The sequence below is a fragment of the Poecilia reticulata genome, linkage group LG2, assembly GCF_000633615.1.
Source record: "Poecilia reticulata strain Guanapo linkage group LG2, Guppy_female_1.0+MT, whole genome shotgun sequence".
Lineage (NCBI taxonomy): Eukaryota > Metazoa > Chordata > Actinopteri > Cyprinodontiformes > Poeciliidae > Poecilia > Poecilia reticulata.
Window position 1 is genome coordinate 37,787,965 of NC_024332.1, and position 11,971 is coordinate 37,799,935.

At 36.7% G+C, this 11,971-nt stretch overlaps 4 protein-coding genes across 4 annotated transcripts; 3 read left to right on the plus strand and 1 right to left on the minus strand.

Moving 5' to 3' along the window:
* Positions 1-66: 66 nt before the first annotated feature.
* On the plus strand, positions 67-772 carry LOC103461739 (neutrophil elastase-like; the record flags this gene model as incomplete). Its single annotated transcript, XM_017303677.1, has 2 exons — positions 67-357; positions 479-772. Coding segments are annotated over 2 exons (456 nt in total), but the record flags the coding sequence as incomplete, so codon positions are not given.
* Positions 773-829: 57 nt separating this feature from the next.
* On the plus strand, positions 830-4,211 carry LOC103460719 (granzyme B-like). The gene is made up of 5 exons (XM_008403007.2): positions 830-1,373; positions 1,459-1,606; positions 2,371-2,509; positions 3,514-3,774; positions 3,916-4,211. Exons 1-5 carry the CDS (start codon positions 1,322-1,324, stop codon positions 4,066-4,068), a joined length of 753 nt encoding a protein of 250 aa, XP_008401229.1. The 5' UTR covers positions 830-1,321; the 3' UTR covers positions 4,069-4,211.
* A 1,968-nt stretch (positions 4,212-6,179) lies between these two features.
* LOC103460710 (granzyme B-like) lies at positions 6,180-8,543 on the plus strand. Its single transcript, XM_017303676.1, has 4 exons — positions 6,180-6,430; positions 6,572-6,716; positions 7,942-8,202; positions 8,316-8,543. The coding sequence occupies exons 1-4, from the start codon at positions 6,240-6,242 to the stop codon at positions 8,466-8,468; spliced, it is 750 nt and encodes a 249-aa protein (XP_017159165.1). The 5' UTR covers positions 6,180-6,239; the 3' UTR covers positions 8,469-8,543.
* On the minus strand, positions 8,540-11,930 carry rabl3 (RAB, member of RAS oncogene family-like 3). The gene is made up of 8 exons (XM_008402985.2): positions 11,828-11,930; positions 11,279-11,370; positions 10,794-10,923; positions 10,588-10,702; positions 10,334-10,484; positions 9,319-9,390; positions 9,018-9,056; positions 8,540-8,849 (listed from the first exon to the last, which is right to left on the minus strand). Exons 1-8 carry the CDS (start codon positions 11,871-11,873, stop codon positions 8,793-8,795), a joined length of 702 nt encoding a protein of 233 aa, XP_008401207.1. The 5' UTR covers positions 11,874-11,930; the 3' UTR covers positions 8,540-8,792.
* Between the last annotated feature and the right edge of the window lie 41 nt (positions 11,931-11,971).

The window sequence follows — 11,971 nt, forward strand, 5'->3', positions numbered from 1 at the left end:
TCCTATTGGACTGTCCCTTGACTGTTTTTGTTTTATTATTATTTTTTGCATCATATTAAAACCTGAGTTAACAATATTCACCATTTTCTTTTACAGTTACAAAATAATGCCACAAAGAATAAGTATGTGAAGCCACTGGACCTGCCCAAGAAAGCCAAAAGCATCTCTGCTAAACTCAGTTGTCTTGTTGCTGGCTGGGGAAAAACTGGATCCAGTGAGCCTGAGTCAAAKGTCCTGAAAGAAGGGACAGAAAAGACTTGGCCCATCACTGAGTGTAAGAATAKTTGGGGAGARYATTTCATATCAGAGCAAATGATTTGCACCACATTTAACAAGAAGGATGGAGGAATATGCCAGGTAATGAAATAATGCCACAAATACAGAAACTCACACAAGTGAAATCTTATGCYAGATTCATTTTATGAACATCTTAGAGTTTTTATAAAACTACTTTCTTCCTCCCTTCTCCTTTTCCTAGGGTGATTCTGGTGGACCTCTAATTTGCAAAAACAAGCTGCAAGGCATAACTGCTTTCTCCGCTGACGGTCAATGTGACAATACACAGTATCCTCATGTCTTCACCAACATTAATTACTTTCTACYGTGGATCAAGAAAATGATGCAGTCTAAATCATTATGCTGAACACGTCTGTACTTTGTTCTTATAACCCAACAGGTGCATTGTTAATTAATTGTAGAAAGGATAACAAGTATAGGTTTCAATTGCCTGTATTTTCAGAATTTACAATAAAAAACATACTTGTTAGTTATACCTCTTTTCATTACATTTTTTCTTGTGTGTTTTTATTCTCTGTTTGTTGAAGCACTAAGTGAAGTTATTTGTGCTGATCATTAATAACTTATGGTACGTAAATAGTGGAGGTAATGATGGTCTGAGCCTGTTCTGATGCTTCAAAACCTGGACGACTTAACATACGTACTAGAACCAGGAATTCTGCTCTAGTGAACGACGATGCCCGAAAATCAGTTTATGATCCCTGTTTCAAAAAAATCTTGGGTTATGCTGCAGATTAATGATTCGACATGATCTTAAATAGGCTGCTTATATATAATGAAACTTGAACTTCAAATGTAGCAGCAAMATAATTCCKGTTTAGGTTGAAGGACAAATAGAAAAAAAAGTCACTCACTGACATGCGACAGCTCAGATTGTGCAGTTGCAGATTGTTCACTTTCTTTGCACGAACATCTCTGACACCTGCCTACAAAGTTTCAGCATGCAACAGTTTGGGGGTTGACTCTATAAAGGTGTGAGGGGAGTCAGCAAAGCAGATGCTCTGTCCCTTCCATCTAAGCAAACATGATAYACACAGGTCGCTTCGTCTGCATCTTCATGCTGGTCATTCTCACTGGTAAGTCTTACTTTAAATACAATGACATTTTTAAAAGTTTTTTAAAAGTCTTTTTTGATATTCATTTGACAAATCTTCWACACAGAGGCTTCTGAAAGCGGCATCTTCGGAGGTCGCATTTCAAAGCCGCACTCCAGGCCCTACATGGCTTCACTGCAGTACGGAACAGGCCACAAGTGCGGCGGCATTCTTATTCGAAAGGACTTTGTTCTTACTGCGGCACACTGCWATGTGTACGTATGTTTAACTGCATCCCTAAGTTCAAAGTTTATGTTAATCATCATTTTTCTTACGCTCTGAAGTTAAATTAGAACAAATTTCTCTTGCTTTTGTTCCTAGAACTAAAATTATTTCTATTTCCTAATGCCAAAAAAGCAATATTTTTTTGTAACTTTCTTTGAATTCAGAAATGCACCTACAATTTAGTCAGTATCGGGCATAATTGTCTTTTAAACTACATGATTTTTGTCAAACCTTTTCAGTTTCCTTCCATAAGATTCTGGAAGGATCTTGTGGAAGGAAGGATCTTCCTTCTTATGGAAGATCCTTCCATAAGAAGTCTGTGAGGACTCTATAAGTCCTCACAGACTTATAGAGTCTGTGAGGACTGAGTTATGTCCTCACAGAACTCTTTCAGGTTTGCTGGCTGCCCCTTTGACTCACTCATTTTCACATCTACCCTATTTTCTGGTATAGCAAATGGAGATACTGTTGATAATTCTTACTAAGCTAAAACAAGAGAATTTTGGTCTGATTTAATTTTAGACCAAAATTAAATCAGACAATTGCGCAATTGCGTGTTCAATTGCACAATGTTCTATTGTGCAATTGAACATTGTGCAATGTTCTATTCAATATATAAAAACTTCTGTCATTATAATATAAGTACATGCAATATTGGAAATAAAACAAATACTCTAGTTTTTAGTGGATTTCCTTCTATTTAACAACTCACTAAAGTTTTAATTTRAAATGAAACTGTTTTCTCATTTTTYAGAACTCCAAGTATCCAAGTGGTACTTGGAGCCCAKGATATCAGTAAGAAGGAGGAAAGTCAGCAAAGGATCAAAGTGGCAACRACCTACAAACATCCAAAATACAACGGAGGTTTTCACAATGACATTATGTTGCTTAAGGTAAGATGGACAAACTGTTTTTTATGTTTATCTAGTTCAATGTTAAAGTGAATGTCTTACGGAGTGAATGGAGATGCATCAAAATAAATTTGAACAGTAATTCGATTCAAAAGCKAAACTTATACAGTATGATAGAACCTCCATTACAARTAGAGATATGACTATTTTAGCTAATTTTGATGCTTTCAGCTACTGGAGACTCCAAATTTKGACACCTTGATTATTAAAACTGGCAGCCGTACTGTTGACAATATTAACAGCTCTCATGTGTTGCTAGAAAATGAAATAAGCATCTCCACAAAGTTTGTAATAAAGAAAAGGATGAAGTGGTCTAAAACGCTGGAGCATCACCAGCGGATGAAATGGCTCATTGACTGTGAACACTTCATCCTGGATCTTAAGCAGCTTGGAATCYGTGCCTCTTTAGACTTCATACACAATAACTTATTGCTTAACACAATAAGCTGTAACCCATGTATGAACATGTCTATCTGCTGGGACTTGAAGCGCYSACTCCAGCTGCAGTCCTTACTTTATAAATGCCCTCTCGTTGTTAAATGGGGTTAGTTTAACAATCCACTAACGCTGTGGTTGCYTGTTGGTTTTGCTTGCTGCCACATGCAGTTAGTCTTCTCTGTGATTAGCCATAATACGACTACATCCTTTTAAATTGCATGTGTTATACGGCATTCTACTTTGTACAATGTGACTTTTAAATTTACACCAGATGTAAACTGTGAGCCACAATTATCAAAATGAACAGAAATAAATGTTTGAAATAGGTCACTGCATTATGCATCTAATACTTKACTTTCTGAATTGAGGTACTAAAATAACTGTTATTTATTAAAATGCACCTGTAAAATTGTTTGGTCATTTAAAGCTGCAGTGATGTAACTTTTACAAAAAGATTTTTACGTATTTGTTGAAATTATCACTATGTTAGTAAATCTTTTATAAATTACAAGTAAAGTTTTAAAGGTATCGTGTGCTTTCTTTCACAGCTGGAAAACGATGCCAAACTGAATAAAAACGTCCAGCCCATTGAGTTACCAAAGAAAGAAAAGAAAATAAACGCCAACCTTGATTGTCTAGTTGTTGGYTGGGGCAAAACTGGAAGAAATGAACCCATTTCCACTGTTCTGAAAGAAGCGATAGAAAAGACACAATTCAAGACTGAGTGTGATAAATTCTGGCGAGAGAATTTCACTGCCCAGCAAATGATTTGCACCAAGTTCAAAAAGAACACGGGAGGAGTATGTCAGGTAAATGGSCTCGAAGCATTACATCCAGTTCATTTAGACGCAGAAAAACATTTTAAACAGCAAAATGGTGATCTGTTTTTCTTTTTCAAAAATGTATTAGAACTTCTGAAGAATTTCATTCAGGTCTTGCCTTTTTTCCAGGGTGATTCTGGTGGACCTCTGATCTGCAAAAACAAGCTCCAGGGAATAACTGCTTTTACTGCTGCAGACCAATGTGACAATCCAAAGTTCCCACACGTATTTACTAAAGTTAATTTCTTTCTTCCCTGGATCAAAAAGACAATGCAGGAATAAGATCARTGTTGTACCCACTTGATTTTATTTTACATAAAACAAAAAGTTGTRACAACCCTTCATTGCACTTTTTGAAAACTCTTGTTTCACAAAAAAACGATCAATATTGTTAGAATCTACAATAAAGCCACATTCCTWAGTAAGTTTCTTTATTCTTTGAAAGAGCTCTACACTTCAATGAAAGTTTCAGCATTTGTTTCTTACTCATCCACTTATAGAAAAGAGTAACCACAGGGTTGTTGTTTGTGAGTACCATGGCTGAGTGCTACAGATGCTGAGACCCAACCACAAACTCCCTCACACAAAACAATGTTCATACKTACATGCTGCCGCAGCCACCAGTGACCTCTTTATGAGTAGGATGCAGGAATKAACTACGCTGCTCAATGAAGAAACACACCTGATGAAACACCTGGAAGCATTTCAAATGTACAGAATCGCTAAGAAAAAACGTTTAACCCAAARCTAAAGATTCAAGAACACATCAACGATGCCACGGCAGCCAGAATGACAGGCTAGTGGGAATAARTCAKCATTCAGAGAAAGTCTCAATTGGTCCCATAAATTCTAAAACAGCAAGTAAATGAATAAATATCTTTCCMTGATTATTCAAAATAAATTAAATTAGTGAGAGGAAAAACTGCTTGGTAATACAATGCTAAAACTTAGCTTGATTCTGAAATTTTTGGGGGGTAGGGTYTAATGAGAAAAAAACCTAAGTCRGACATAATTTTTTTGCCACCAATAATGCAAATTTAATTGGGAGATTTCTGCTTCCTGGTCTGAATACTTTCAGTCTGAAACCAAACGGTAGCGTACAGACTCTGACCTGACATTTTGATCAACTTTTACTGGAAAAAGGGTGGAGAGGCATAGAARACAGGTTTCTTTCTAATCCAAGGTAATAGCTTTATATGTCTATGGTTATTTGGGGAGCCATGTCATCTCCTGTGCTGCACTCTTTTTTTATTGAGTCCAAAGTTTCTTTTCTCTGCWGAGAAGTTTGATGGAGGTGCGGAATATGTAATCCAGCAGAACTTGCAAAGCCACCCGCATCCTGTCCAATGACCATATGGAATCACTCAGTTTGATTTTAAAGTTAACTCATCTAAACCACATTCTAACTGATTAGCATAAGTCAACAAAAATCAGATAAAAGCACTGGCAGGCCCTAAAAGTCTGTAAGGCCTTATAGACTTAGTGAAAGTAAACCGTCTCACACAGGAAGAGATTGTGTCGCTGTAAACAAGGTAGCATGACATGATCTGGGCTTGGGTTGCATTTCCTTTTGTATTTATATTAAAAAGACGAGGTGATTTTGCTGTGGTAGTTTAACCACCAAATCTTCAATAAGAGAACGTTTTTAAAATGCAGCCTTGACGTTTAACTATTTGGACGTATTATACTAATTTGTATAAGTTCACATTTTTTYGTGGTCTATTTGCCTCTTACTGAAGAGAAAACATTTAAATGTTTTCTCCTATATTCAAATGCTACCACAAAAAAAAAACCTTTTTGACCAAGAAAAAATGCCCCCACAGATAGAAAGTTGGTGGTTTAAAGTTGTGGTTTCAGTTTCTATGCTGAGTAGGTTAGTCAGCTGAAGCACATCGTTCTATGTTAAAGTCAACCACTAGAAAAAAAGCCCTAATTCACAGAACTGTTTAATGCAGAAAGTGTAACCTATAAGACGCATTGGTCCAAAAAATGAACAAAAATGCTTCTTAATTAAATTACATATTAGTCAAAAATATACACAGCAGGAAAAAAAACTCGGTTTAGTCATTTCCTGACCATTTATATGATTGTAAAATAGCACTGCTGCATGAAAGCAACAGCAAAGGTATGTGTGATACAGGTTTCACTCATGCATGAACCTTTTAACACCTCCCCACCAGTCTGTGTTTCCGTTTGTGAGTTTTGAGGCTGAGTACACAAGGTGTTGAGGGGGCTCTGCAAGCCAGGCTCTTCATCCTTTCACTGCAACCATGCTACACGCAACTGGCGTCATTTATGTCCTTCTACTCGTCAACTTCAGTGGTAAGTGATTTTTTTTTTTTTTTTTTTTTAATGAGAGCTTTAAAGCTACAGATTTTTTTTTTTCCAATTTTCAAATGTCCATTTTGGATTTTGTGTTTAAGTAGCCAGAAAAAGAAAATTGTTTGCCTGATATGAGGTTTAATTTGACTGAACTTTTACATTTCACTCTTAAAGGGGCAGCTGAATATGGTATAACAGGTGGCCAAGTTGCAGAACCGCATTCCAGACCCTACATGGCGTCACTCCAGATTCAAGGACAGCATGTATGTGGTGGGATGCTTATTCGGAAGGACTATGTTCTAACCGCAGCACACTGCAAAGAGTGAGTGTGTGTGGCAACGTTAAAAATGTGCACATTACAATAAATTAACATAAAATGACTGATTAACTTTAATAATAAACCAATAAGGAAATTAAACATGAATTCTAAGGCATTTATGTTTAAAGTCTATTTCATTACTAGCTGTTACCAAGACATCACGGTCGTCCTGGGGGCTCATAACATCAGCAGGAAGGAGGGAAGCCAACAAAGGATTAATGTGAAGAAGTACCATGTACATCCGCAATTTAAAGCCAACCAATACGAGTATGACATTATGCTGCTTAAGGTAACCTGCATTTATACAATTTGTCCTCATTGAAAATGTTGCCTTGTCAAATATTTCAGGTACTTCATTTATAATTAGCAGTTATGCCAAATACTATGCAGAAAGACACAATTCCAAGTAACATTGTGTTTATTCCTGATAATTTATTTTGTGAAATGAACCAGTTCATCCAGAGGCAAACTACACCAACATGATGCAGCCATCCCGTATTTTACTGTCGATATAATYGTCTTAGACATGTTTGTCAATGTGGAGCAATTTCTACAAAGTTCTAAATACCACTTAATCCTGGCAGAAAACCTTTAGGTGTTTGCTAGAAATCTGAACTGTTGATTTTTTTYCCCACATCAGTGACACTCCAAGCAAGTTAAAATCAACAACAAAAAAAAACTTTCACTTCAGAAAACTTAACTCTTACAGTCCAAAACTAAATCTGACACAAAAAAAAGATCTGTGGAAAAAAAGAAATGCMCTTGCAGTCTATAAAATCTTGAAGGGAGACAGTCTTAACCTGTAACCGGACCGGGGTTGCTGGTTGAAACCCCTGCTCCATTTGTCTCAGTCATTTTGTCCTTGGGCAAGACACCTAACCCGCTTTACCTGCTGCTTGTGGTCAGAGGGCCTGGTGGYGCCGGTGCAGAGGAGCCTTGCTCATGCCCGACTGCCCCAGAGCAGCCGTGGTTACAACATAGCGGCTTGCCACCATCAGTATGTGAATGAGTGAAAGACTGAATGAAATGTAAAGCGACCCCAAAGAGTACTGTACAATTACAGACCATGTACCATTTAACTTAWGCAAGAGAGAATGTTAAAATATTGCAAAGTCAAGATGTAGGATGCTGAAAGACTTGCATCAAAGAAGASTGAATGCCAACATTGAAAATAAAAGGTGGTCCAACAAAGTGTGCAATTTTTATTTTGTAATTTTTTGTCCTCCAACAGATGCGTCTGTCAAATAAAAGGAGAACAATGTTTCCTAATGTTAAAAAAAAAAGATCAAATCCTTTGATGCTTAAATCTGGCRGTGTGTACACTTCTGAGATCCGTTGTAATCACATAATTGTGCTGCACAATTTTTTTTTAATACAAACCACCTTAAAAAAAAGGCTCAGACATATTTGAGACCAAAGGGAACATTTTTAGAAATGACAAAGAACATTTTTTTTTATTTTACAGCAATTCTAATTAGACTGCTTTTCTTCTCCACAATATATTCTCTCAACAGTTGGAAAAAAATGCCAAAGTCAACAACAATGTAAAGACAATTGATTTAGCAACAAAAAGCGAGGACATTCCTGCCAACACAATTTGTGACGTGGCTGGCTGGGGAAGAACTGGACCAACCAAACCCGTTTCTGAWGTTCTGATGGAGACCACAGAGAGCATCCAATTCAGCTTTGAGTGCAAACGTGTCTGGGAAACGTATTTCAATTCCACACATATGATCTGCACCAAGTTTAACAAAAAGACGGGAGGAATATGTCAGGTAATCAAGGAATACATACCATGAATGAAAATATGAAAAACAAAACATCTCATTGGAAAAGAAGAGCTGGTTCCTTTGAAAACCTAATCAAGTCTTTTTCTCGTCTCTTGTAGGGAGATTCTGGGGGACCTCTTATTTGCAACACCARGGTTCAAGGAATAGCTGCTTTTACTGCAGAAAAAGAATGTGATGACCCAAAGCGTCCACATGTCTTCACTAAAGTCCGTTCCTTTCTGCAGTGGATCAAAAATGTGATGAAAGGCTGAATCAACCTCATTTAACGGAAAGTTTAGTCAAATCTACGTGTCGAAACCTGATAGAAGTGTTTTGTTTGTGGACAAGATGATAAGAAAAAAAAATCAAGTAGTTCATTTAAAATAAAAAGATACTCCCTAACAATCTTGCATATTATCTGTAAAAGATTTATTCCCAATTTGCGTTAAATTTCTTTTTGAGTTCACATTTAGGTCAAAGGAATATAAAATAGCAGAAAGAGGTGGAGGTGAGGTTGTTTATGTTGCTAAGGCTGSTCTCCAACATGTCAACCCACAGAGAAAAACCACAGACCACTGCTGTTGCATTCATGGAACTCAGTCATAGTGCAAACTTTTGAAGTTGAACCTTTTTCTGTCAGTAAAGCCTGTCATCTGCAAGGAAATGAAAGTAAAGTTCMGAGWTGGTCATTTMATTTCACACTTTAGACTGCATTTGTACCTATATTCTATTTAAACRGTGACACATTCAGTTCTTTAAAATGTTTTAGTGTCAGGTGATTTTATTCCTTAACTTCCATAAAAAGCAAACACAAAACTCACCTGACTTGAATCTCTGGTGAAATATCTCTTCTCTATTACCTACCAAAAGTCATAAGATTTTTCTGATTACTATTAAACATGACAAATAAAGAAAACTTTATTATWTTTSATTTAAACATCATCTTTTAAAAAAGTTCAAATGTATATTTGTCTAACTGGGTTTCACTTTCACTTTGTCTGGAGACCACCAAAACAGAGACACTGCAAGTAGCTTTAAAACAGAGACGTTTGTGACATTTGTGATCCACCAGGCTGTCCTAAAATTAATAAAACATTGCATTACACTATTCAGGTTCCTCACCTTATCAAAGAAACGGCTAAGCTTCACAGCATTTGACGTGCCTGCAGCAAAGTATCTTGGGTTTGTGCAGTCCTGGGAAAACATGATAATATTCAGCTTTTTTCTCAGGTGGTAAACCACTGTGTTTGTTTCCACACGCAGGGGATTTTGGTAAGTAAGACAAAGAGAGATTTGGAGCGCCCCCTGCTGGAGTTCCTTTGTATTTGTTTGATGGTCATGATATTGACTGATTTAGAATTAATGATTCAGATTAGGCTAATTTTAATACTATTGTTTTTATGTTCCTTAATTAAATATTGTATTGTTTTAATACAGCGTTARTTTCAGGTCAACAACCTGAGGAAATKMTCTCCTATGATTTTCTGTTAGAAAGCAGAATTCCTAAATTCCAGCCCATGTCTGACTTTAGATCTGGAMCTGGAGTACAGYATAGTCAGCCTAACAGCGTCGGGCCTTGTGCTATTCTTTCCTTCTTGATTGTACAGGTGGAAATCAAGTAATTAAGCTTGGGAGTGGCTAGTGAAATTGAGCTCAGAGAGAACCCACGCATGCACAGAGAGAACATGCAAACTCCATGCAGAAAGACCCCGGGTCGGGAATCGAACCCAGAACCTTCTTGCTGCAAGGCTAYGGTGCTACATACTTCGCCACTGTGCAGCCAAAAGTGTTGTTAAACACAGTAAATTATTGCTTTACCAAGGGGTACAATTGCTTTTCTATATAAAGGCTAGGTTGGTTTTGGATACAATTTTTTCACCTCATAAAGAAAAATAATTTGTAAAACTGAATTTACTCAGGTTATATTTGTCTGACTGTAAATTTTGTTTGATGATCTGACAACATTTAAATGTGGCAAAAGAGAAAAAAAGAAATGTGTGGGGTGGAGAAACATTTCTCAACACTCTACGGTAAACTGAATCATAAACCAACAAACGTGAAATATTACCTTTGTTTAACAAACAGGCAGTTTTTATAACATCCACTTTTCAAAGTTCAGTCAAAAAAAGAAACTTACGAGATTGATCTCCTCTGCGTTAAAATCTTCAGAAAGGAAGGCCGTCCTAGTGAGAACTTCACCGCGTTTGTTCTCTGGAATCTGGTCAAACTTTGTTCCAATCAGCAGCAAAGGCACTGCGTTCTCAACAAACTGTTCTCTGTCATAGTCACTGCATTTGCATGAACATACAAAAAGAAGTAGTTCAGGTCACATGAGTTGTAGCTTTTTGCATGCATAAAGGTTTAGAAAATATTTTGCTGATGAAAACCAACCCATTCGAGACAATGACGCCTGTTGGGGAGGAATCCTTATTCAAAGCTTCCATTGACCAGCGGTAGAGATTTTGGGAAGATTTCTTATTTGTTAAATCATGTACCAATATTATTCCTACAAAATATAAAAATATAAAATAAAGTCACTTCAATAAGATTTGAGAGCGTCGACCTAGATACAAATCGTTCTCTTTGTTTTATTTTACCATTTACTGAATTGTAGAAAACTGCTCTGGTGCTTTTGATACTGCTGGCACTGCCCACTGATCCTCCAATGTCCCATAGTTCAATGTAGAAGGTTTTCTCCTCAGGTGTTCCTTCTTTGTAATCTTGAACCTGTAATTGGAGTAGATATGAAGTGATATGATGGTACTTTCGTCAATAAAATATAAATCAGTCATTATGAGGTGTGTCCGACTACAAAAGCCCACATTATAGCAGATGGAATAGTTTTCAGAATTATTGCTTAGTCATGATTTGGTATCATGGAGTTACATGTGAATATGTGTGCATGTTTTTATATTAAATTCCATGGCATCCTGATGAATAACAATAATGACTATGCATGGTAAATAGATTTTTGTTTAAAGTTGTGCAGCATTTTCCAAATAAATGGCAAACCAATTACATCTGACAAAGGTAACAGAATCATTTCCTTTCATTAATGATGTGACATGTTTGCAGTGCTTACCCGTACATCCACAGAGCAGCCAACAGTCCAAGATGGATTTCCAAAAACCTGATTCTGACATATTAAATGGACTAAGGAAGATTTGCCTACCCCTGTAAATGATGAAAAGAAAATATAGAAAGGTTCACTGAAACGATTTTATGTGAAATGTATGCTTATATAACAATTCCTGAGAACAACAGTCTGGGAGAGCTTGTCTTTTAGTGCTGCTTGGCATTTGCACTTCCCTTTTTGTTCAAGAATACAAACAGATTCGTTTCCCTACTGATGCGCCAGTGGAGTTGAGCTTACTTATACGAGATAGTAATATGGCTAGTACTACATTTATCTACATTTGCAACATCCACAAGTGTCATTGTTTTTTTTCTGTTAATGCGTCAGGATTTCATAGCTGCAAAACAGATTTGCAGTTACAGTTTATAGGCTCTTAATCAAGATATGGTTTTCACGCCACCGAAACTAAGTCTGGATTAAAAGAAAACCAATGATAAAAACTAGGTACATATATATTTGTTGTCATTCGTAAAATACAAATAGAGCGTAGCTTACCAGAATCTCCTAAAACTAACACTTTTACCCTGTCAAGAGAAGCCATTTCTGATGACGAAGTGTACCGGAAGAACAACAAGTTATCCCCGCCTTGAAGATAATTTTATCTACGCTGATTGGTTAATTCTAAAAGACCTTTCCGCC